General features: G+C 44.0%; 2 protein-coding genes across 7 annotated transcripts in view; both read right to left on the bottom strand.

Annotated features, from left to right (window-relative positions):
• Nbeal1 (neurobeachin like 1) overlaps positions 1-9118 on the bottom strand; it is a 154582-nt gene extending 145464 nt beyond the window's left edge. For 3 of the 4 annotated variants that reach the window (XM_052749579.1, XM_052749582.1, XM_052749583.1), the window contains exons 1-2: positions 9001-9118; positions 7867-8153 (exon numbers count right to left, since the gene is read on the bottom strand). In XM_052749579.1, coding sequence (XP_052605539.1) covers positions 7867-7917 — 51 coding nt within the window. In that variant the 5' untranslated portion in view covers positions 7918-8153; positions 9001-9118. The remainder of the gene's footprint in view (positions 1-7866; positions 8154-9000) is intronic. The other variant, XM_052749580.1, reaches the window with a different exon arrangement.
• Positions 9119-11035: 1917 nt separating this feature from the next.
• Positions 11036-26935, bottom strand: part of Carf (calcium responsive transcription factor) — a 79836-nt gene continuing 63936 nt past the window's right edge. The window contains exon 17 of one of the 3 annotated variants that reach the window (XM_052749565.1): positions 11036-11270. In XM_052749565.1, the coding sequence (XP_052605525.1) occupies positions 11152-11270 (119 nt within the window). In that variant the 3' untranslated portion in view covers positions 11036-11151. Of the gene's footprint in view, positions 11271-13418; positions 13629-26935 lie in introns of those variants that run through there. The other 2 variants (XM_052749575.1, XM_052749572.1) reach the window with 2 other exon arrangements.

Below are 26935 nucleotides of genomic sequence, written 5' to 3'. Positions count from 1 at the left end.
GAGTGACTTTCAAATCCAGAAAGCTGAGTGAGCTGCCTTGTCACAACCAAGAGCACAGACTCTTACACCCTCTTCAGATTAAGGGGGGGGGGGGGGCAATTATACAAAACTAAGAATTTCCAAGTACACAGAGCCAGAAGAAATGGAAGAGTGACCTCTGGGGCAAACCACAGCAATTTAATTCTCTGGGACTACATATTTTTCAGGGTTGTCATGAACTACTATTTATGCACCTGCCATTCTTCCCTTTCCTGAAATCTTTATTGTGGTACTCCCATTTTAGTTTTAACACTCTATGTCAGCTTTGTGGGGGACATATATTGACGGCGTCTTCTGAGTTCAGTCTCCATTATCAAGGGAAGTCACTTGATGATGTATGTTCGATGTCATCACAAGATCCTGGTTCATATGCTACATATTAGAGGGATACAAATGACTGTGATCAAGAAAGTGGACTGTGACAGGTGGACTCTTGATCTCAACTTTTTTGCTGTAGTTTTGGTTCTGGAGGGTTTGAGGATTTTTGACTTTTTTAAACAGGGTCTTACTATGTAGCTCTGACTGACTTATGACTCTCCATGCACACCAGGCTTGCCTCCAACTTTGCCACCCAGCGCCTGGATTAAGGGGGTATGCCACCACTCCCAGCTCCCTTACAGGAAAGGTGCCCTGTAATTTCAAAGGAAAGGAAAGGAGGCTGTAGCAAGGGCAAATCAACCTGCTGCTGGGGGATGCCTTTCTGTCTAATGTGAATATGTGTGGCTCCCGTCGGATAACAAATAAAGCTGCACTGGGGCTGGAGAGGTGGCTCAGAGGTTAAGAGCACTGACTGCTCTTCCAGAGGTCCTGAGTTCAATTCCCAGCAACCACATGGTGGCTCACAACCATCTGTAATGAGATCTGGTGCCCTCTTCTGGCCTGCAGGTCTACATGCAGGCAGAACACTGCATACATAATAAATAAATCTTTAAAAAAAAAAAAATAAAGCTGCACTGGCCTATGGCAGGGCAGGATAAGGTGACACGGTACCTTCAAACTGAAGACGAGATGAAGAAGGGTGGAGTTGGGAAAGACGCCAGCAGCTGCCAAAGGAGCAACAAGATGCCAGCAGACTGGTTAACACCACAGCCACGTAGCAACATACAGATTAATAGGAATGGGTTAATTGACGATGAAAGACCTGGCTAGCAAGAAGCTGAAGCCATAGGCCATACAGTTTGTAATGAATATAAGCCTCTGAGTGATTATTTGATAAATGGCTGCAGGATTGATCAAAGCTTTATTTCTAAAATTGCAGCTTAAGGGAGCTATCTATCAGAGGTTGTTTCTGGGATGCCTAACTTTCAGGGAGGAATCTTTAAAGTTTGTGCTATTCATAATAACTTATAAGCTACTTAAATCATCTTAGGGGTGCCTATCTTGTAAACAGTATTGTTATACAATGTTATAGAAAAGTTTATAACAATTCACGGAGTAGGAAGTTCCTTACATCATACAACTCTAGAATTACAGATGGATTTTGGAAATCTGAAACTGTTCCAATGTTCTAGATGCCAAAGTGTGATCTATAGATCAATATTCTTGACAAGTTTGATAAAAAAAATCAAAAGGAAGCCTTTTTAACTGATAAAAGCAGCATGGTTACAAATTTAAGTCTGAATTTGATAATTTGATAATAAAACAAATGAGGACAAGGGATCTGTAGCTCAATAGTACTGCACCTGGTTAGCATGCATGAGGGCCTGGATTCAATCTCTAATAAAAAGTAAACAAATAACTTTTATTTTTAACATCTTTAATTTTCACTCTTTATAGACTGCTTTTACTGAAACTACCAATAACCTCCACAATGTTTGGGGGAGTAATTTTTTGAGTGTGTGCGTGTGTGTGTGTGTGTGTGTGTGTGTGTGTGTGTGTGTGTGTGTATGTGTACATCAAGCATCCATATACCAGTCAAAAGACAACACTGGATGTTGGTCCTTACCTTCTACCTCAGGGTCTCTTGTTCACCACTGAGCACACCAGGTCCATGAGCTTCCCGGGAGTCTCCTGTTGCCGACTCCTATCTCACTGTGGCTAACTAGGATTACAGATGTGCACTACTACCAAAACTCTAGCTCTTACACTTCCACAACAAGAACTTTAGACACTGAGGCACCTACCTCCTCAGCCCTAGTTTTTCATTTTGTTCTGGAACTCTGGAATTCTCCTATCAACCTCCTGAGTACTAGAAGTACATGTGTGCACCACCACACCCAGCCTTCCAAATGCTTCTCTTGAAGGCTATATTGCATTCTTCTAGACTACTTCTTAAACCACTCTACTTTCTGAGGAACCAACACTCCTAGTTCTCCCATTCAAACTCCTTAACATGCATTATTATATGTGTAAGGCAGGAAATAACGGACTTCTCTCTCTTCCTAATAAAAGTTCTTTAGGTCCAAAACTTCCTGACTTGACCCTCTTTTCCTTATGTACATATCATTTCCAATGTAACTCTCAAATATTTATTTCTAACACAAGCCTCCCTTTTGAACTCCTGCCAACCGATGAAATACTTGAATGTCCCTCAAGGACTGAAAACTCAGAATGCTTCCCTGGAAATCCAGTAATCGTATACTAGCTAACTGTGCCGAAGTATCAGTTTCCAAAGCACAGATTAAGTGCTACCGATGCTACCAACTACCAGAGAAATTTAGATAATCACAAGAATAATTAAAAAAAAAAAAAAAAAAACGTGATTTTTGAGACAGGGTCTCACTACACAGCCAGGGTAGTCTGAAACTCTCCATGTAGACCAAGCTGGCCTTGAACTCAAAAGATCTACCTGTTTTAAATAATTAAAGGTGTGTGCCACCACACCCAGGCCAACAATAAAAATTTTTTCATGCCATCTTAACTTTTTTTTTAAGAGTAGAACATGATAAGCACAAACCAAACCACAGAGGTAATATTCATTTCCTAAAGATAACCTTCAGGTCTTCTGGTATAAAATATTGATTTTTTTACTTTCATATCTAATGTCCTTAAACAGAAGCCACCAGTATTTTTCAAAATCTGTATAAAAGGAGGTGCATACCTTTTTATCTAAATAAAACATCATTAAATCCTACTTTCACTATAAAGCAAAACTTTTATTCTGAAAAGGAACTCTACTCTGAGCTCACTGCAAAACTATCTATTTCAGTCATATTCCAGATTTAGAAGGACAAAGGGCAACTGCAGGAAATGGAGCATCACCAAGGTCCAAAACAAACTTGTGTTAGAGTGGGGAAAATAAAAACCCACACCATTACTCAGGATAACTATGCACTATGCTTAAATGGCAATCTGAAAACTTTAAGATTAAAATTTAATTTTATTAGCTCAGCTTCATTTCCACCAAAGAGAAAAACTGCCCTTGACTGTAAATATAAAGATCAATGGAAATTATGACACAAAATACTAGTAACATTTTCCTACTTTTAATGTACATGCCAATAATACAAATTCGTTTTTCCTCAACAACTTTGAGAGATAAATAAAAGTTTTTTTTTCCCATTTGACAGATGAGAAAATGAAATATAAAGAAACTAGATGACCTGATTTTAAGGTCCTTAAGATGAAAAGCAGAATTAGAACTAAATTTTGGGTCTATTTCTACTAGCTCCACTTAATTTTTCAATGTAATCTCAACAATAACAGAGTGAGATCAAACACCCCTATGGCACCAGTACTTGGGAGGCTAAAACAGGAATGTCAAGAGTTCTGGCTGGGCTGGAGCACCTGCTGCTACTGCAGAAGACCAGGGTTAGTTCCCAGCACCTAAATGACAGGTCACAATCACAAATCCAGTTCCAGGGACTCCAATGCCCTCTTCTGACCTCCACAGCATCAAGCTCACAAGTGGTACGCATACATGCATACAGCCAAAACATTCACACATAAAATAAAATAAACTTAATTTAAAAAAGAAAAGAGTTCTAGGCCATTCTGGGATAAATGAGACCCCCTGTCTAAAGAAAACAAAATAATTAATGAACCCGACTTCTACCTATTACATCCTTCTGTCGGTTTGTGATCATTTTACCAGCAAGACAAAAATGTACTTCAACTTCTTCTTTATGTGTCAGTGTTACTTTACATATATTTTGCCTCTATATGTGTCTGTCCACCACTTGTATGCCTGACGCCCAGGAAGGCCAGAAGAGGTCACTGAACCTCTGGGGACTGGAGTGACAGACAGTTGTGAGCTATCATGTGACCCTGGGAATCCAACCCAAGTCCCCTAAAGAGCAGCCACTCTTAACCACTGAGCTATATATCTCCTGCCCCCCAAAAACTTAAATCTTACTGAGGAATCCGAGATGCTCAATTTCTCCTCTATACATCCTAGCAACTAGCTACTGCATGCATAATCCAGCGATTTAAGAGGTTCAGGCAGGAAGAGGTCAAGCTCAAGGCCTGCCTGGGCTACAGAGTGAGTTCAAGACCACACTGGGTAACTTGGAAAATCACTACCTCAGAAAATAAAAAGTAAAAGAAGATGGATGATACACCTGCCTACTAGCTGCAAAGCCCTAGACTCAATCACCAACACTAAAAAATACATCCTCTCCTAGGGCAGCAGATGAAACAGAGAGAGAATGCACAAATATATGAATTCCCAAAAGATGCCTAATAACTACCCAAGCTGGTATACAGTTATATAAAACCTGCCTCTACTTTTGTTTCTAAGATTAAGCAAAGAAATGATGTCCAAAGACACTAAACAGTTCTCATTTGACTGTCTACTCTTGTTTTGTTTTGTTTTGTTTTTTCGAGACAGGGTTTCTCTGTGTAGCTTTGCGCCTTTCCTGGAACTCACTTGGTAGCCCAGGCTGGCCTCGAACTCACAGAGATCCGCCTGGCTCTGCCTCCCGAGTGCTGGGATTAAAGGCGTGTGCCACCACCGCCCGGCTGTCTACTCTTGATATATCCAGAGTAGTAGTTGCTAACCAATGAACTAAAATCACATACTAGATTAGAGCTGTTCAAATTTAATGTTTAACTTTTAAGAGCTATATGAATACACTGTCAATCAAATCCTTGACCTTGGGTAAGCATGACTATTTGAAAGCAAGAAAGTTCAGACTACTTGAATTAGTGGTCATATCCACTAACATAACAACCTTCAGAATATAGGAATACTGTACCTTCTTATGTAATGACTACTATATAAAGTCAACAAATCTATTATGGATAGTCATATTTCTAACAATGCAATTAAACCCTATTCCTGGAAGGACAATATAAACATTTGGTAACAAAACAAACTGCATGTCACAAAGTAATTATGTGAGGGGATATATATGTTAATCAGCCTGGCTTGATTATTCCATGTGCACATGTATTAAAACATTAGAGCACACTCCATAAATACTTGATAATTTAAGAAAAACCTATTAAAAAGAAAAAATTATCAAATGTTTTATCAAACGTTCAATTTAACATGTGAGGATCCACCTGCTAAAACGGAAGCTTCTACTTGGATTTTAATCCCTAACATTTAGGCTTGAACTCAGATAAGTAAGTAGACAGTCTGTAGCATTTCTTCTACAAAGCAGTATAAACCAAGGGTACTTATATTAAACTTTCAAACTGATCAGTGGCAACGTCCAAAGCATTACAAGAGTGACTTATTACTGACATGCTGGAACACAGGTGCCCAAGTCAGTTTAGCACTGTGGCAAACATGAACGACGTCTTAACTTCATTGCCCTGAAACAGATCTGCCTGGTCTGCAAAGATTTCCTCTTTAACCAGGGATGTACACAATACTCTGTGTACTCAGAAAATCAAGTGGGACAGCAAAATGGCAAGCACTGTTTAAATTTTAATCATTAAAAATAAACTTAGGGGGCTGGAGAGATGGCTCAGAGGTTAAGAGCAATGGCTGCTCTTCCAGAGGTCCTGAGTTCAATTCCCAGCAACCACATGGTGGCTCACAACCATCTGCAATGGGATCTGCGTCCTCTTCTGGCATGCAGGCATACATGCAGGCAGAACACAACATATAATAAATAAATATTTTTTTAAATTAATTAAAAAAAAAAACTTGCCAGGCGGTGGTGGCACACACCTTTAATCCCAGCACCTGGGAGGCAGAGACAGCAGATCTCTGTGAGTTCAAGGCCAGCCTGGGCTACAGAGTGAGATCCAGGAAAGGCTCCAAAGCTACACTGAGAAACCCTGTCTCAAAAAACAAACAAACAAAAAAAAACTAAACAACAACAAAAAACTTGGTACTCCAGAAAAACTGGTCATTTTGTTATTCAAACCATTGTTCTGAATGGAAATTGGCAAAGAGAATCAAACATTTATGCAGCATGACTTTATTTTAATGAAGTCATTAATAAATGATATAAGGTCATTTCTCTACATATCCTAACAAATGAAAACAGTGCCAGAACATTAGTCATGCAAAATTCTCATGAAACAGGTAAAAATCATTGGTGAAGGCTGCATTTATGAACTATTATATTATAGCCTTCCATACCCAAACTAGAACCTGAATCAAGGTTCTACACTTGTCAATTTACAGGTACCCAAACCCAAAGAGAAACAACTTTTAAAAACTCATGGAGATCCATTAACAAATTCCAGACTGCAGAATAGTCTAAGGTCAAAAACTGCTCTCTAAAGCCAGGCAGTGGTAGCACATGCCTTGCAGAGGCAGGCAGATCTTCGAGGCCAGTCTGGTCTACAAATCGAGTTCCAGGACGGCCAAGGCTACACAGAGAAACCCTGTCTCGGGGGTGGAGGTGGGTGCTTTCTACCACAAATGAATATCAAAGAAGTGTGGTAAAGATTTCACACATCCTTTCAATAAAATACAGTGCACATACTTTGTTTAAATACTGAATTATGCAGTGAGAAAATAAGAGTCTTATGAGATTAGCAGAGAAGTTTGGACATAAGTGTACCTTTTGTGGTTTAAATAATCATTGTATTGTGATAGTTTTTAAGACTTATTTTACAGATATACTTTTAAATATCTACAGGCAACATCCTAAACTGTGTGGAATTTGATTTTAAATAATTCAGTAGAGAGAGAACAGAATAGAACCATGGTATAAACTGATCATTGTTGAAATGAGTGACAAATAAAGGTTTACTGTATCTTATCTTCCTTGTACATGCTTAAAATGATCCATAACAAATGCTTTAAGGAGGAGGCCGAAAAGACATTTTGGAATAATTCACAGAATTAGGGCCAAAAACAAAACAAACCTACTTCTCTCTCAAAGGTCAAAACCAAAGCACCAGCCACACAACTCTGCAGACCTAAACTCAATCCTAGGGAGCTATGGAAGGGGAGAAGGAGAACCAAATCCACAAAGTTGTCCTCTACATAAGGACCATGGCACCCGTGTGCCCCAAACATCCTACACACAGTAAGACTTTTATTTTCCTCTTATAGGCACAATCTTACCTATATAATTTTGAGATCATTGAAGATAATATCAAAAAACACATCTGTAAGTTTTTAATAGTAGGCCAATATAGTCAATGTACTCAAATCTGAAAAAATATGGGAAATGTAAGATCTCTTACATGTTTTTAAAATTCAGGATTGGGGGGAGGGGTTGTTTTGTTTTGTTGTTTTGAGACAAGGGCTCTCTATGCAGCCCTGGCTGTCCTGGAACTCTCTTAACTAGGATGGACTCGAACTCACAGAACTCCACCTGCCTCTGCCTCTCAAGTGCTGAGACTAAAGGCGTGTTCCACCACACCTGCCAATTCAGGATTATTAATATGAACAAAACCACTACCCATTAAGGTCATAATGCTGGATATAGAATTTTATAATCACGTATTTTTAAGTACGGAAATAAAAGCAATTACCTTCGTACAATAAAGCATCCAAAGTTCAAAGAGCCTCTCTCTGGCAGCCATTGTGGCCTTTCACTCTGGCACTTTAGTATTTCCTCAAAAAGAAGGGTTCAAGACCACAGCATGTTATTTTATTTCCCAAGTTTCTCAACCGTTACAATAAAACTCAAAGCAGCGGGATACACAAACAAACAAACAAAAAAGTGGAACCAATAAGACCGTCTCGGATCAGTAAAGATCAATTTCTGCAGCTACTCCAACACATCTTCATCAGTGGTTAGCTGGGCTCGTAAACAGGTCTGTGAAATACAAAAATACCCAAAGTTGTTTTTTTGTTTTTTTTTTTTAAATCCAGATATCTGCCTGCCTTGCTTACCCAATCAAATGGATAAATTTCCAATCTGATTAGATCTCACAGAAACCTGTTTTCCTACACCGAGACTAACATAAAGTACTAAAAATCTTCCAGGCAGGTTCCCTATCAAAACTGCAATAGGTGGAGGGGAAAAAAAGTACTGCCTACTCAAGTGTTTTCCCTTACCCTTAAAAGACCAAGAACACAGCTCAAACATATCAAATCTCCGCGATGTCTCGCCTGCTACTTAAAAAGTTGCTGGGAATGTTTGCTGCGTCGCAGGCAGGGCAGGGCGTGGGGGGAGGGCCCTAGGAATTCCTAGTTTGTTTGTTTTAACCATCCGCTCAGTGAAAGTCACCCCGTCTACCTGGCCTCTACCTCTCCTCCAGCCCAGAAGAAAGGAGCTCGCACGCCGAGGCAAGGGCCACCTCCCGGGCGAGCCCCCTCAACCCCACCCCGCCCCGCAGCGTTCCGGGGGGACCTTTCCATTTCCTCCCCGCGTCCCCGTTAAGAACGGGGAAGACAAACGTCAGGCGTGCCAATCAATTTCCGAAGCGCCGCCCCCAGCGCTCTGGGACCCCGACCGACCGGGGACCCACGCCAACCGGCCGCAGCCGGACCCGCCCGGGCCGGCCGGCCGGCCGACTAGCCGGCCGCGCCCCCCTCGCCCGCCGGCCGCCGCCGCCCCTCAGGCTGCAAGCCCCGTGCCTCCGGCGCCTCCCGCGGCCCGGGCCTCCCCCCGCCGCCCGGCGCCCCGCAGCGGCCTCCGCCCGACCTCCGCGTCCCCTCACCGCGCTCACAGGCCGGCCGCCGCCGCCGCCACCCCGCCGCGGGCTCCCTCGCTGCCCTCCGCCCTGCCCGCGGCGAAGCCCCGTGTCAACCCCGAAGCGGAGCGGGCGGGGGGCGGGGGCGGGGCGGTGACGAGGCGGGGTGGGCGGGGCCGGGGGCGGAGCAGCCCCTCGGCTAATCATTCCGGCCGCTCCTCTAGGGCCGCTCGGCCCCGAGCCCCGCCCCCAGGCATGCCTGCGCAGCCGCAGTTTGCGCTCGGCTCCCCGGGTTCTGAGAGCGGCCGGCGCCAGCCTGGGCCCTCGGGTCAGTTGTCTCCCCGCTGGACGTGGGGACCGGCGTGCTGACGTCGCGCCCCGCCCCTGCTAGGTGGGGTGGACGGGACTTCCTCGCCAGCCCTCGCCTCTGCGAGTCTGTCGAGGGCCGGGGACCCTATGGGGACGTCTAGAGAGGATTTGAATTCGGTTTCTATCTCGGAATGCGATTGATCCTGGGACACACCTCCTCCAAGGAAAAAAAATCTTTTCCTATACTTGCTTTTGGTGCCTTTGTACTGACTCGGTGACTATTCCAAGGGGATTGCTCTTACCGAGATCTTGGAATGACTTCCACCTTTCAAAAAAAGAAACAAAAAGGCAAGGCTGCATCATAGTAGCCCCACACAACTTTCATAAGTTTTTTGTTGGTGTTGCTGTTAACCATCTTTTAAATCTAAAAACGTGAAAACACTATTGTGAGAACTTGCAAGCATATACAAAACTCAATGTTAGAGCTCAGCTTAGCACCTGAGATGCCCTGTGTTTTGGTTCCTAGCGAGCAACACACAGTGAAGTAAACTAGTAAAGTGAACTTCCATATGTAATCACTTAGCTTCAGAAATGATCAAAGACAGCCATGAAGGGAACAGGTCTGGGATCCCAGCACTTAGGAGCTGGAGGCTTTGGCTACAGAGCAAGTCTGGGAACAACCTGTGCCACATGAGTCTTGTCACTAAAGAAAAAATGAGGAGAGGGAAGGAAAGGGCGTGAGATGGGAGATGGAGACAGGAGGGCCAGCTAGCTTGTAGTAACCTGTCCACAAACAAGAGACCCCCGGCTCAACAAAGTGAAATGCAAGAACCCGCTCATGAAAATTAACCTCCGACATTCTCTCTCTCTCTCTCTCTCTCTCTCTCTCTCTCTCTCTCTCTCTCTCTCTCTCTCTCTCTCTCTCTCTCTCTCTCACACACACACACACACACACACACACACACACACACACACACACACACACACACACACACGCATGCACGCTACTAATGCCGTCATGGGGGCTTCACCCTCGTGACCTTTATTTTAAATATCAACGAATGCCCCCCTTTTTTGTGTGTAGTGTGTCCCTGTGCCACATGTGTTTGGGTATCCTCAGAGGCCAGAAGACCAGTGTGATCCCCGGGAGCTGGGGCTGGCAGGTAGGGACTGTAGCCTTCTGATATGGGTGCTGGGGACATTCTCTGGATGAGCCACAAGTGCTCCTAACCACTGAGTCATCTTCCAGCCCCTCGTCTATTTTCATCTATGGTAAATCTACAGACTTTCTTTTTTTTTTTTTTTGGTTTTTCGAGACAGGGTTTCTCTGTGTAGCTTTGTGCCTTTCCTGGAACTCACTTGGTAGCCCAGGCTAGCCTCGAACTCACAGAGATCCGCCTGCCTCTGCCTCCCGAGTGCTGGGATTAAAGGCGTGCGCCACCACCGCCCGGCAAAGGTTGTGTGTGCCAGTTACCTTGGTTTTTTTTGGTCTTTTTTGTTTTGTCTTTTTTTTTTTTTTTTTTTTTTTTTTTTTGTCAAGAACCACAGAGTAAACGTTTCAGCTGTGTGGACCACGCTACAGCTTAGCTATCAAAAGGTGAAAGTAAGTTTTGTGATACTGTCATCAAAATGTCACCGGATACCCGTCACAACAAACACCGATGAGCAGAAGACCGGAATTTAATTGAATCGTTAAACTTCACTTTATTTAGAAACCTTGTGATCTGGGGAGGCAATGGATTAACATCCTACGTATTCGCCTTCTGATTTCCAGCCAGTTGGTTTCCATGAAATGGAAACAGAGGCAGACCCCCATTTCAAAGTTTAGTCTTCCCGCTCTGGTCAGGTGGTTAGCCTTGTCTCGGAGATTCACAGTGTTTTAGCTTCTCTCTGTGCTTCTCTCGTACTTCCCTCATCAACATCTCTCTCTCTGTGTGGCAGAGTCCCAAGGCCGCACAGCCTTGTTTTCTTCCCTAGGATCACCTGGGCTAAGGGTTAACACAGAACAAACAAACCATTAGCAGGGCTGAGCTAGCTACCACAATGTGTACGTGCAGATTCTTTTCTATGATAGGAAGTATAAATGTGGCTTTATAAGGTTTGAAAGTGCCCCTGTCTGTGTCCTCTTCTTCCCTATTAATATGTGAGTGCTCCCTAAAATTCAGTTTTCATTGAGAGTTTTGTTAATACTGCCATATCTGTTCATTCACTCTTGCCCTTAGCTACTTTCACTCAATCATGAGTTAAGAATAGTTGTCTGCAAATGATACCTTCAGGGTTTGTTTGCTTGCTTTGAGACAGGGTTTCACTTGGCTAGCCAGGAGCAGCTTGCTATGGAGAGGAGGCTGGTCTTGAACTCAGAGATCTGCATGCCTCAGCCTCCAGAGTGCTGGGATTAAAAACAAGCAACACCACACCCAACTCAGCTTTATTTTTTTTTTAAGATTTTGTTGTATGCAACATGTACGTCTGTGTACCATGTATATCTGTGCACCACATATATTCCTAGAGTGCCTACAGAGGGCCTGGAGTCACAGATAGGTACTAGCCACCATATGGATGCTTGGAACTGACCCAAGACCTTCTGGAAGGCAGCCATCTCTCCAGCCCCACCTTCAGCTTTTCATACAAAGCGACATTTTAAATTATACTTTCTCCTTTGTCGTCTAGCGAAGGTCTTCTTAAAAATCCTTCCACTCTAGACCCATTTTTGCCTGAGAACTTTTTTACATGACCCTGAGTATATAATTACATAAAATAGATATACAAGTTAAACATTTACTGATGGTAAATAATAATGAAATTTATTTCAAAACCACTCTTTGGTATACATGTAATTTTGCCATTTGTTAAAGACACAAGCAATTTTGTATATCTTATGTAAGATTAAATATTAGCTGAGAATTTATTGCCGCTGGACATACAGCATCTTCAACATTTGTTTTAAGAGTTGATTTAAACTTTCATTTTATAATCATCCATGCTGAGAATATTGAGTCCCACAAATATGCAGTACAAAATATCAGAAGTGGCCTGGGGTGGGGGGCAGCTCAGTGCTTGCAGCTCAAGTGTGGAGACCTGATTCTGAACCCTTAGAAACTACAGAAAAGCAGATGTGGTAGTACATGCCTGTGTATCCTAGTGCCCCTCCCAGTGGGGAGACTGGAGGTGGAGACAGGAGAAATTTCTTTTTCTTTTTCTTTTAAGACAGGGTTTCTCTGTGTAGCCCTGGCTGTCCGGGAACTCACTCTGTAGACCAGCATGGCCTGGAACTCAACAAGATCGGCCTGCTTCTGCCTCCTGAGTGCTGGGATCAAAGGAGTGTACCACCACCACCCAGCTGGCAGAAGAATTTCTTGAAGCTAGAGAGCCAGCTAGTCTGGGGTACGCAGCAGAGAAAAAAACATCAAGATAACCTGTCTCCAACAAGGTGGAAGCAGAAGATAGCCCCGCAAAGACCTCTGACCTCTACAGGAATGCCATGCCATGTATACACACACACACACACACACACACACACACACACACACACACACACACACATTTTTTAAGTGGCATGTTTACAGACATTTTAAATTTTGTTGGAAATTCTGTCCTAATCCTAATTAATTACTTTTTTTTTTTTTTGAGACTAGGTTTCACACATACAAGGCTGACCTCAAACTAGCTAATAATAACCTTAAACACCTAGTTTTCCACCTCCTGGATGCTGGGATTATGGGTGTGCTCTACTAAATCTAGTTTACATAGTGTTGGAATTGAATCTGGGATTTCATGTATGCTAGGCAAGCATTTTATACCACCTGAGCCAAATCTCCAGCCTCCACTTAATGGCTTTTTAAAGTGAAACTCGGGTCATAGCCCAAACAGCAATTTTTAAAATTACATGTATTTATTTGCTTACTTATTAGTGAGAGAGATGTGGGGGAGGGGTCATAGGACAACTTGTGGGAGCTGGTTCTCTCCAACTGTGTGTAGGTCCTAGGGATCAAATTCAGACCATCAGGCTCCTAGCCACTGGGCCATCTTGCTGGCCTCCAAACAGCAATTTTTAAAATCAACATTCAAACACAATATAATCTAAAGATATACTAATATGACACTTACATGCTAAAGAACGATGACAGAAAAATATTAAAAGTCTTTGTTTTTCATAGTGAAATCGTTATGCCTGTGTACAAAAGCAGAAAACGTTGTGCACACAGTAAAAACACACCATGCAGAACATCCAGCCATCTTGGACCTGAGCTAGGGTATTTCAGGAAGCATTCACCCACATCATGTGGCATGCAGGCGTCCCTGAGAAGTGCGTCTTGTGAGTTCAGAACCAAGACTTCAGGGAAGACCTGCAGCACAGAAACATCTCAGATTAATTATGCACTTGTTTTCAAACTGTCTTGCCGTAGTGGTGTGCCCAGAAACCTTTTGCTGTTGTCAATGATAATGTCACGACTCAAACTGTAGGAAGTTGGGGTCTATGGGCTCATCATCTCATCATGTCAGAGTTGGGGAGAAAGGGCTGTGAATATAGCTCAGTGGTGGAACACGGCAGTCAGTATAAGTACGACCTTGGGGTCTGTTCTGCAACGATGGCTGGGGAGATGACTGAGGAGATAAAACACTCTTCCTAGGAGATGCCACACTTTAGTCATTAGCAACTCTATTCTTCCCGTTGCTGTGTCCAAGCATCTAGAAAGTCCCTTCCTCATACACTTCAAATCCAATTCTTAGAATGTATCTTCATAATATAACTGGAATCTCACCATGTCTCCATGCCTCGACCACCGCTACCACCTGCTGGTGAGTTACAATGTCTTTTCTGGATTGCTGTGAAAGTCTTCCTACACATCATTGCCTCTGATTATACCCCCTCCTCTACCCACTCTACCCGTTGGATTATTCTCAACATGGCCAAAAGAACCTCACAATCTATTCCCAGCACCCACACAGTGGCTCACAACTGACTGTAACTCCAGTTCCAGGGAACCCAGTACCCTCCTCTGGCCTCTCTGTGCACAGGGTACACATATGGTACACAGATGTAACGCCCCCACATAAAATTATCGTGGGTTTTGTTTTGTTTTTCAAGACAGGGTTTCTCTGTGTAGCCCTGGATGTCCTGTAACTCTCTCTATAGATCAGACTGGCCTTGAACTCAAGAGATCCACCTGCCTCTGCCTCCCAAGTGCACCACCAGGCCCAGCTATAAAATAATTTTTAAATGTTTTAAAATGCTGGGTTTTTTTTTTTTTTTTGACCCAGTAGGGCTGGATACAGCAGCACCACACCCACGCAAGCTCCAGCAGAGACCAGTGCAGCTGAGTCAGAGCCTGCACTTCAAGCCCCCCACAGTTCATAAAAGATGCATTTTGTTTGGGTTTTGAAGTGATATTGATGGTGTTGCATGTATTGTCTACCTATGCTCATTTTCTTTCCCTTGTGACTAGTAACGCAGATATTGAATAGTGTGTGGGTGTGACATGAATCCAAACCAATTGCTAAATGTCATCATTGACTTCCCATAGAAGTTACAGCTAAAAAGACATAGATACATCCCCTAGGATGCCATGTGGCAGTCCCTACTGATACTGAAAGAAGGGAAGTATTTTTCCAGGACTTCAGGAACTGTTTTATTCTAGATAAAGTCACGAAGGATCAATACATTTGTCTGATGAAGCAAATACCACCTTTATTTTGTCTTGGGAGTCTCAAGCTTTGTACTAAGGAAGGGAAGACAAGTTTTTCATATTGTCTTTGAGGAGTCTGTTGTTAGAAGGGATGCTGGCTACTCCTTAAATTCCATACGTTCCTCTGCCTCTAGATAGCATCAGGTGTCAGGGTGAAGACAACAGTGTCCCTCTGCTAAGGTTTCTCCTATTTCCCAGAAGTCGGCATAAGCTTTGGTTTCCTGAGAAACCCCTCAGTACTGCCTGTGCCTATCCCAGCTGTGAAGCTGCAGGTCCCTTTTCCTGATGGTCCTCAAGGTAAACACAGTTACTACCTGAGAACACATTTTCCTAATAAGCCTGTGATCTAGCAGCTCCTAACACAGCCTGGACATTTATACCTAAAACATATTTGGGACCCGATTTTCACTGACAGAAGACTTCCACATTACCATAAAGGATCTTGCGTGAGTCCATTGTTACTCCCATGCTCAAAAAGCTTCTCATTTGATGGCAAGACTGGGAAGTTCAATTCACCTCACCAAGTCTCACTTTACCAAATAGAACCTCAGAATTGATTTATAAACTCAATTAACACATAAGGAAAAATACAGCTACCAAGGCAATTGGGCTATTCCTATCTTTTGTGCGTGGCACTATCTCCCCATAGAAAGGATTATATAAGAGGACTGAGGGCGTGGTTTAATGGAAGAGTACTTGCCTGACATTGGAAGCCTTGGGTTTGATTCTCAGCACAAGAAAAAGGAAACTTCGCAGTGTCCAATTCTACTCTTTGGGTGGCTGAGTCATGACTTAGAACAAGTAAAATTAATTGGATTAACTTAATATGTAGTGTCATCTCGTATAACAGCCTATATACAACCACATTCACTATGGGCAGCTTGCCAACTGAAACAGATACTTGATTCTACTAGGTAGAGCAGTTTCTATTGGACGGAACTGGAAAACAGTCACGTGTTTGCTCTTTGAGTGTCCCTTTTCTAAATCCTGTCCCTGTTCTCTCAGCTTCCTGGAGGGTAAATTGGTGCCTGCCATCAATTTAGGGGCGATTCTTAGCCATTATCACCTCAAACATTGCTTCTATTCCTTCCCTTTCCTGGGATTTTCTGAGCATGTATATAGTAGTTTTGTAATAAGGCCATTGCTTTTGGATGTTCTGATACGTTTGCTCAGCCTTCTCTTTGTTTTTCAGTTTTGAGGTTTCCCTGGACATTCCCTCAAGCTCAGAAATGTTTCCTCAGACATGTCCAGTGTACTGATAAATGCCTGTCTTCATTCAGCCTATTAAAGATCATTCATTTCCACTAGAATGCCTTTGACCTGTGCCATTCTTTTTTATCTTTTATTATTTTTAAATTAGATTTATTCATTTTATTTTATGTGTGAGTGTTTTGCCTGTGTGTATGTCTGTGTACTATGTGAGTGCTTGGTGCCCTTGGAAACCAGAAAAGGACATGAAATTCCTTGGAACTGGAGTTACAGATCATGGTGAACCACCACGTGAGTGCTGGGAATCAAACCTATGTCTCTGCAAAAGCAACAAATGCTCTTGACCACCAAGACACCTCTCTAGCCCTCGTTTATTCTTGAAATTGACATTTTTCTTGCATGCTGAACATTGTCTCCCAAACAAATCAGTTATTCTAAATTCCCAGTGTGATAACTTTGGCATCTCTAATATGAATCAAGTTCTGGCCTATCCATATATTTTTGCCTTTTCAATACCTTTTAAGTTTTTTCTTTCTTTCTTATTTAGAAAGAAAGAAATTCTCATTTATTTCTAAATATCACAAGTATCACAGGCTGGCCTCGAACTCACTATATGCCATGGATGACCTTGAATTTCTGATCTTCCTGCCTGAACCTCCACATGCCGGAATTACAGGCTTCGGCCACCATGCCCATTTTTTACATTTCTAGGGACTGGACCCAGGATCTTACACATACCAGGCAAGCATTTTGCCAACTGAGCTAAGTCTCCAGTCATTAGTTTTTTCTGATAGTTAGACATGGTTTACTTGGTAAAATAATTTTTTATATGTATGTCTTTTTAAAAATAATTCATTTTTTTTTCATGAGAGAGGAGAGAGAGAGATCAGGGGACATCTTTGGGGAGTCTATCTCGATTTCCACCTTATTGAAGGAGGGGCTCCCTTGTTGCTTGGCAGCATTTCCAAGGCTAGCTGGCCTGACGGGTTTGGGTTTTTCCTCTCTCTGCCCTGACCACCTTGCCTTAGGAGGACTGTTATTACAGATCCACGACACTTTATTAACGTGGGTTCTGAGAACTGAACTCTGGGATTCGGCTTCCACAGCTAGCAGTTTACTGGTCAAGCCATCTTCCCACCCCGGTTATATGACTTTAGCAATGTGGCGAGATCGGTATGGGGCAAGGGAAGCTGAAACATGTTACTGTGTTGTGGGGTATCCACTATCGAAGACTATTCAGACATGGGTGTAATCCAATAGACAGTCTCTATTAGTCAGCCTGCAACCATACTGGGTGTTCTGGATTTCAGTGTAGTCCTGAGTCTTTCTCAGAACGAGTTTTTAAGTACAAAAACCGTGTCCTGGGTTGACATACTTCAGTTAACAAGCACAATTAGCCAGAAATGGAACTACAGAAGCAAAGAAATAAAGTTAGTACATTGAGAGACAAAGTCCCAGAACTCTGGACTTCGATGGATTAGTTCTTTGTTTTTGTTTTGGCTGGTGGTGCTGTCTACATGCTGGGTTTTATGGCCTCAATGGTACTTCCATCATGGAGTCAGTTGTGCTCATGTCTAGGGCCTACTAAGGTGTGGGGGCCTGTTACAATAGTTCAGTCTTGAAGTGAATCCATGCTTCTGATCTGCGAATTCACTGGAAGACCAGGGTAGACTGGAGTTGAGCTTTTTCCTTCTCTCATATAGAAGCCTAGGGCTGGTGGGAGTTGGGTACTTTTGTTCCCTCAGGTCGACTGGGCCCTCAGGAGACCCTAACAGTTCAGATTTTAGCACACAGTTTCTCTTGATAGCAGGCACAACCAGAATTCTCAGCTTATGTCACAGCGGCTCTTTTCCTTCCCACTCTTTGCTAGAAGATCTAAAACCTGATCAAACTCCTGGAGGGCAATCTCGCAGGTATGAGAAGAGAACCTGAATACCCGCCCTTCCCCTGAAGGTTTTAACTGACCAGTCAGCTGTGAGCTTCCAGCAGCGTGTTAATTACAGCTCACATCTTCCTGCTCAGGGCTCGTTCCTGTGGGGAGGTTTCTGATCTAAGAATAGCTGTTGATTTTTTTCCCCCAGTCAGTTCAGCTTTTTATTTGCTGTTAGGACAGTCTTCTTACTGAAAGTACTGTCCCATCCTTTTTAGTAGGTCCTGTACCTCGGTCTGACGAGCTCCTGAAAACATGCTGATCGTGATGATACTGATTGGAATGTGTGTGGTGATACCAAAAGTACTCTTAACTAGGTCACCTGCTTACAGGTTCTTTTTACCAAATCAGCCCCAGATGTAATCAATACTTCCACTTAAATTATATATATATATATATATATATATATATATATATATATATATATATATATATTTAATTTTAGGCCTAGCTAGCCATGGTGGGATAGCCACTAGAGAAGTGGATAATCCCAGCACTCGAGAGGCAGAGGCAGGTAGATATATCTCTATGAGTTCCAGGACAGCCAGGGCTACATAATAGAGAGACCATGTCTCAAAGAGAGAGAGAGAGAGAGAAAGAGAAGGAAGGAAGGAAAGAAAGGAAATTCAAGGCCTGCTTCTAAGACCCACCAAGCCTCCAGCCCAGCACTGGCCAGCCATGATAGAAATATCCCTGGTACTGAACGCATGCCATCAGGCTTGGCGGCAGGCTCCTTCACCTGCTGAGCCATCTCACAGACCCAGATACTGGATTCTCCAAGGAGGAAGGCTGGTCTAACGGAAAGAGTTGCAGTAAGTAGCCACCATGATTCAGGAAGGGTCCCACTGGAGAGTGTGCCTAAACAGCGCCCCGAATGTAGGGAATTTGGACCAGGAAAAAAAAAAAGCTGCAGATAATACTTTGGCTAAAGGCTTGGGTCCCAAGAAAATTTCCTCCTCAATTTGGGGAGACCAGGAATTACTTGACCAGTCTACCTAGAAGATAAGGGAGGGGGAATACAGGCAGCAGCCAGCTCAGTGGGTCCCTGAATGATTGAAATTCCATTCTGTGTAAGTTAGAGGTTTTATGCATAGATGTAACAGGATGGAAAGATTAATTTTCATCTATTAGATCTCTTCGCTAGTTACATATACCTCAGAAATAATTTTATTATTTTGTGTATAGGGGTGTTTTGCCTGATACTATGTCTGTGCACTATGAACATGCCTGATGCCCACAGAGGTCAGAGTATAGATTTCTTTTGCCACTGTGTCATAGACCTTATGATAGCTTGCCCATGGTAACATGCATGTACATGCACTCTGTCTGTCTGTCTCTCTCTCTTTCTGTCTTTCTCTCTCTCTCTCTGTCTCTCTCTTACACACACACACACACACACACACACACACACACACACACACACAAACACAGAGCTCACAGTAATTAAAACTGTATTGAAACATGAAGGAAAACCACTTCACTTTCATCTATAACAGACTTCCCATGGTGGCAGGGAAGTTAATTAAAAGCTGAGACTTCCACATTTCACAGCAAAGAAAACATCTTTAATCAAGAAGGAAAAGAAAGGAAATTACAGGAAACTTTAAGACTTAGCTTTTTTTTTTCTTTTCAAATTCTCATTTAAAAAAATATGAAGAACAGAACATTTTGGGACTGGCCTTTTATAAGAAAGTCCCTTTCTTTTTTTGTTTTTGTTTTGTTTTTTGAGACAGGGTTTCTCTGTGTTGCCCTGGCTGTCCTGGAATTCACTTTGTAGAACTCACAGAGATCTGCCTGCTGGGATTAAAGGCATGTGTCACCACCACCTGGCTAGAAAGCTACTTTCCTGAAGGCAAACTGTTCTGATCCAAATTCTAAGAATTGTACATCTAGCAACCTTTCTTTCTTTCTTTCTTTCTTTTTTCTTTCTTTCTTTCTCTCTTTCTTTCTTTCTTTCTTTCTTTCTTTCTTTCGACAGGGTTTCTCTGTGTAGCTTTGGAGCCTGTCCTAGAACTCACTCTATAGACCAGACTGGCCTTGAACTCACAGAGATCTGCCTGCCTCTGCCTCTCGAGTGCTGAGATTAAAGGCGTGCGCCACCACTGCCTGGCAGGTTTATTTAATCTTACACTTTCATATAAAGGCAGGAACTCAAGGCAGAAACCTGGAGGCAGAAGCTGAAGCAGAGACTGTGGAGGAGTGTTGAAGCGTTTAACTAACTATTCTTTATCAATAAAAAATCGGGAGTGAGATATTTGGGGTAAGAACCTGAATGATCCAAGAAACTGCAGAGAAGCCATGAGTCACCTCCTCCCTCTGGTCCCTTCCTCCAGAAGGGCTGAGATCCTCCTCAGCTCCGCCTTACTGCTTTCTGTCTCCTATCTGTCCTGTCCTTCAAACTTCTGTGGCTAATTTTGGTCAGCTAGTGGCTAGCTCCGCCCTCTGACTCAAAGCAAGCTTTATTTTCAGAATGAACTCAAAATATCACACAACAGAGTGCTACTTCCTGGCTTGTTCCCCAGGGCTTGCCCAGCCTGCCTTCTTATCCAGGACCACATGCCCAAGGGTGGCACTGCCCACAGTGAGCTGGGCCCTCTCACATCAATCACTGATCAAAACAGGACTCCACAGATGTATGGACAGGCCAATCCTAGGGAGGTGTTTTCTCAGTTAAGATTTGAAGATGACACTAGCATGTGTCATGTTGACATTAAAAAAAAAAAAAAAAATAGCCAGTACACCATCCCCTGGAACGTGTGGCGAACCAGCCGCCACTTTTACGACCCAGGGTACTCTTGAGTAGGTAAGAGTAAGAAATATTAGCTAGAAAGGGATACCTAGATGACGAGAGGAAAGACAGAAACACAGGATTGCCTCGGAAGGGCCCGAATCTGAACCCACCAGCCCAGAACTTTATTCCAAAGGGCTTTTTATCACAATGCCAAGGGGTGGAGCCAAAGACCTCCCCCTTACTAGATACAGCCAAGTGTAGATCCTTCCAAACACCTGATACTCAGGCCCGTGGTCCAATCATCCTCTTTATGCAGAACTGCTGGGCAAAGCCACCAGGAAACCCAGATGGACTCCAACACTGGAGTGACCATGTGACTGCTGGGAACCAAGCCTCGGTCCTCTGAAAGAACAGTATGTGCTCTTAACCACTTAGCCTTCTCTCCATCACTTTTCAAAGTTTTTTTTTTTTTAAAGATTTACTTATTTATTTATTATGTATACAGTGCTCTGCCTGCATGCCAAAAGAGGGCGCCAGATCTCATTACAGATGGTTGTGAGGCACCATGTGGGTGCTGGGAATTGAACTCAGGACCCCTGGAAGAGCAGCCAGTGCTCTTAACCGCTGAGCCATCTCTCCAGCCCACTTTTCAAAGTTTTAAGTTACATGTGTTCATTATTTTGTGTATGTGCAAGTGCACAGCACACATGTGAAAGCCAGAGTATAACCTTCAGGGTTCATTGTCTCCTCCCATCACCTGAATCCCGTGGATTGAACTCAGGTGTCTTCAGTTCTTCAGATGCCTGTTTTGACATCATTCTTCATGTGATTATTCGCACCTTCTACTTTTTCTATTTTACTAATGCAGTAGATTAATTATTACTGCCTCGAGTTTAAATGTTGAGATCTGGAGTTTGGGGAATAAATAACTAGAACTATGACTCATAGTTTACTTTTTCAGGTCCTGAGGTGGACTAGATACACAAGAGCCTTCAGGAAGTTGCCCAGTTTCTCACAGCCCAGGAACTATCCAACCCCTCCGCCCCACATCACCACTGTGCTTCGTCAACCCTCCCCTCCTTGTTCTGGAGTCCAAACCAGCTCTTCCCTCCCCTCTAAGGATCTGCCACACACTACCTACCTGCAAGATGTTCTCATTTCCGCAGTTGAATGTGTACCTATGTGTCTGAGACTTCTCAAACATAGCCTCCTTAACCAAGCATTTCTCTGTCCTCCTCTGTCTGTGGGCTCTCGCCTGCTCTGGCTTCGACCACGTCAGGAGTGTGACACTGGGGTGGTTATAAGTGTGCCGCACCCAATTCTCTATTTTGAGGGCAGACTGGTGTCTTTTGTATATTCCTGGAATTCTGAGCACCAATGCTCCTGCATAACTAGAAGCCAACTATCACCCACCAGATGCCATGGTCCAGATGTTTCATAACAGAAAAGGCTGGTGGGGAGAAAAACGTCCTGAAACAGAACTACGTTCTGCAGGGTCCACGAAATGACGTATGGCAGCTGTACTTCCGGTTTTGAGTGTGTGAGTAAGTGTATAACCAGCCAAAGTAAAGGAGCAAATAACAAATAGCAGACAGACTCTGTAGGTACACAGCAAAGCATCATCAAATCAGGAGTTTAGAACACCCACCAAAGGGACAGGAGTTTCACAACCGGAAGTAATATCACCAGATCCAGGCTTACAAACATCCGGCCGAAATTCTGAAGTTGAGGCGGTCAGCGGGAGATTCCGATTGGGCTCTCTCCTGCCTTCCCACATTTTTATGCCACAGGCTAAACAGTAGGAACCTTTGTTGGACATAATTAAATATTTTTAATACCCTTAGCTGCTTGCAGTTTTCCCCTCTCCCAGGGGAGAGAGCCGGGGCCGGCCTGATCGAGGGCAGGGGTTTTTAGAGGACAGCTAACATAAACATGCTTGAGTCCCAGACAAGGGAGTGTTTACCGAGTGGAAGATAATACACACATAATACTCCCATCCTGTTGGGAATGCTAGGGAGCGGTGGTAACTGAGGCCGATGCGGAACACAGGCATCCTTTTTCTTTTTTAAACGCAATTTTTGATTGAATCTTTGGGTATTTCACATCACGTACTCCAATCCTACTTATTTCTCAGTCCTTCCCTATCTGCCCTCCACCCTTGTCGCCTTCCCCACAAAAGTTAACCACAGCAAACAATCTCGCCGACCCCTCTGGACAACCTGCTCCTCTATCTGCGCATTGTAACATTCCCCTTCTGTCTTTCCCGAAGCTCCATCACGTATGACATTGTGGCAATGGTGACAGGAATTCCAACCACACCCCCCATGGTCGTGCATGCCCGGTGGGACACTTAGTCATCCCCGCCTAGTCATTCCTGGGCCATACTTCGTACGTAACCCATGCCCCATGGTTACGCGCTCGACGTGACCACATGATCTATGGGCACACATGGAATAGCCATGTGGGCCTGTATGTGAAGGTGCGTCCTGGCCTTTATAAGGCGGGCCCCATGTTCCCCCGGCCTCTTTCTTGCACGTGTCCTTCCACAGGTCTGATTACATCTATCCCTTTCTCTTTGTCTTGATAAAACTCTTGTTAGTGGATTCTGTCGTGTTTTGTGACTTTTCCTTGGGGGCAAGAGCACCGCTAAAAAACCATCAAGTGGAAATTGCTGTGTCACACAGTATCTACCCTTTTGCCCAATCAGGCCAAACAGCTTTTCTTGGACATGTTCATTGCAATGTGTCATTAGGCTAGTTCAAGGCCTCTGCCTTCTGCTGCACCGTCAATACTGGACCCTCATGGAGACTCCTCGACATCCTGCTGTTGCCCTGAGTTCTGGGGAATCCTGCAGCTATGGGTCCGCACACAGGTCCAGCCCCTTCACACTCCCCAGCAGCTCCTAGATGGGGAAGATGTTGGGGTAAGCCAACTCAAATCCCTGGATCTGGGCCTGGATGGTATTGAGTTGGTCAGCCTGCCAGCTTTCCCACATGCACACCACCAGAGCAGCTCCCCCTCTGGCTAGGAAGAGGCCAGCTCTCCTGCTCCTGAGCCCCAAGGACCAGCTCTCCTGTGAACAGGCCTTTTTTTTTTTTTTTTTTTTTTTTTTTTTTTTTTTTGGTTTTTCGAGACAGGGTTTCTCTGTGTAGCTTTGCGCCTTTTCCTGGAACTCGCTTTGGAGACCAGGCTGGCCTCGAACTCACAGAGATCCGCCTGGCTCTGCCTCCCGAGTGCTGGGATTAAAGGCGTGCGCCACCACCGCCCGGCCAGGCCTTCTTAAACGGTGCTAACTCAACCACTTCCACTATATGGGAATTCAGGCCCAACACACTTGGATAAGAAGTCTTTCCTTGGAAGGCTGAAGAGTGAGTTTTATTATTTTTGTTTTTAACCACGTAATTCTTAACTACTAGCTATTGATGAAAATAATTTTAATGTATTTTTATTTTATGCATGCAACTGTTGTTACAGATGTTGCAGATGGTTGTGAACTGCAATGTGGGTGCTGGGAATTGAACCCAGGACCTCTAAAAGAGCAGCAAGTGCTCTTAACCGCTGAGCCATCTCTCTAGCCCCAAGTTTTAAAACTTTTTAATATCGATTTTTTTTGAGGGGCTGGAGAGATGGCTCAGCGGTTAAGAGCACTGATTGTTCTTCCAGAGGACCCGGGTTCAATTCCCAGCACCCACATGGCAGCTCTGTAGATGTAACCAACCCTCTTATTAAATAAGAAACACAGAGCCGATTCAGAGAAGAAAGCCAAGAGGTCAGAACTAAGAGCCTTACCCTTCCTGCTTCAGCCAAGAGAGCTCTCCGAAAAAGGGGCCTACTTCCTGTCTGTTCATCTTTATATAGACTGTCTGTTCTGCCTTCTTATTGGTTGTAAACCCAACCACATGACCTCCTCATCACAGCCTGTCTATACAGACCTCCAGGTCTTCTGTGGTTGGTATTGAGATTAAAGGCGTGTGTCTCCAATGTTGGCTGTATCCTTGAGCACACAGAGATCTACCTAGCTCTGTCTACCAAGTGCTGGGATTAAAGGCGTGCACCACCACCGCCACGCTCTTGCTATGGCTCTAATAGCTCTGACCCCCTGGCAACTTTATTTATTAACAAACAATTAAAATCACATTTCAGTACAAGTAAAATACCACCACACAGCTCACAACTGTCTGTAACTCCAGTGCAGGCAAAACACCAATGCACATGAAATAAAATAAATACATTTTTTAAAAAAGTTTTTTTTTTTTTTTGAGACAAGGGTCATTCTATGAAGTTCTGCTGGCTGGCCTCAGACTTGCTGTGTAGCACAGGCTAGCTTTGGAAATCCTGTCAGCCACCCAAATATTGGGATCCACAGTGGTTTGGTTCCCTTTGTTTATGAACATTTCTTTACAAAGTCCCACGTAAGGACAACTCCCATACATGGCTCCCAAGCCAGAATCTCCCTTGAGGAATTAAGACTTAAATCCTTTGTATACCTCTCTCTAATGGCCCCCAACAAGTCCCTCAGTCAACATCTGCCCTCCCACCCCACCCTGTCCTTCCCTGCTTATCTTGAAGAGTCATCTGATACTGTAGGTACTGAATTCTTGCCAGATGCTCTTACATTCTGAGCTGAAGTGTCTGAGTGCTGAGAATAAAGGGGTATGTGAACCCAGCTAGGCAGGTTGTAGGCTTCCAGATCACACAAGGTCAGCTCGCCGTAATAAGGACAGGGGTTGACCCTAAACCAGTCCGAGCTGGGACGCCCCAGCTTGTACAGCATGCACTTCTGTATGGTATGCAGGTAATCAAGTTTCCCCAGGCAGAGGGCACTCGGAAATGCTCAAAGCTCTTCCTGCAAGGCAGAAAGTTCTTCAGCACTGCTGTGAAGGTGGGGTTCCACGGACAGTGAAGGTCCTGAGCTGGGCCATCACACCCAGTGATGTGCAGTGAATTGGGACTTGATGATTCCCTACTTATCGCAGTCCTACACAGTGGTGGAAGCTCTCGCTTGCAGAGTTTGGAGGGGCTCACGGCTTCTCCTGGCCTGTTCGACCTCACTTAGATCCTGGTCCTTCCGCTGACTGATGCCCACAGAGGAGCCAACTTTTTCGGGATGCATAGCCTGGGCATCCTCTGATCCCATCACCAAGGACAGAACTATGATTGTCCTGCTGGGCATTTTTGACTAAATCCAGCAGTTGGCACTCTACCTTGTGGGACAGACCTCCAAGGCAAGCGGAGAGTCAAGCCTGGAGTGTAGAGTTTGAAAAGTCTTCTGGTGGGTCCTCCGTTCCTTCATGGCAGCTGCAGTAGGAGGGAGATGAGGACCTGGGCTGCATTATTGCCTGTAGGATCTAGTTGCATCCCCAGCACGGGAAACAGATCCATGGGCTACTCTTCTACAGAATGATGGCCTCATTGTTAGGATTCTGCCATTCCTCCAGCTTCATGACTACACATGTGCGGTTCAGTAGCTAAGTAAGGGGTCTTACATCTTATGTCATCTGTGCACTGCGTGGTCATTCTCTTCTGTCTCCCCCACTCCTCCTGATAGAGCTCCGATACTGGGTTTTGTCATGCCTCCTGACCTTTCTTGCACGGTAACAGCGCCATTTAATATTTAAAACCAACACTCATCCTTCAGCGGGCTTTGCCCAGCCAGCTCCGGGAGACTCCATGGGTCCATCAAGCTCATCCTGGTGAATCTGCTCCAAAAGGAGTCCTGAAGGTAGGGGTTTCTTCTGCACACTACCCTGCTTACTTCAATAGCCTGCTGGTCTGCAAACCACTAGAGGTCCACTGTTGCCCAGTCTAGCACACAAGGGGCATAGGTTAACATTAAAAAAAAATTGCCTCTCTCCTAGTTTATTTATAGATTAAATGCTATTCCAGTTAAAATAACAATATATTTTGGGTGGAAATGTAGCTCAGTTGGTAGAGAGCCTGCCTAGCATCCACCAAGGCCGGGATTTAATCTCTAGTATCACATAAGATAGGCATGATGGCATACAACTATAATTCAAGCTCTCAGGAGGTAGAAGAGGGTCAGAAGTTTGAGGGCATCCTCAGCTATACAGTGAGTCTAGGGCCAGCCTGGGTTAT

This window comes from Peromyscus californicus, unplaced genomic scaffold, assembly GCF_007827085.1.
Source record: "Peromyscus californicus insignis strain IS unplaced genomic scaffold, ASM782708v3 Scaffold_21__1_contigs__length_65335640, whole genome shotgun sequence".
Taxonomy (NCBI): Eukaryota; Metazoa; Chordata; class Mammalia; order Rodentia; family Cricetidae; genus Peromyscus; species Peromyscus californicus.
This window is presented reverse-complemented; position numbering and strand designations above follow the sequence as displayed.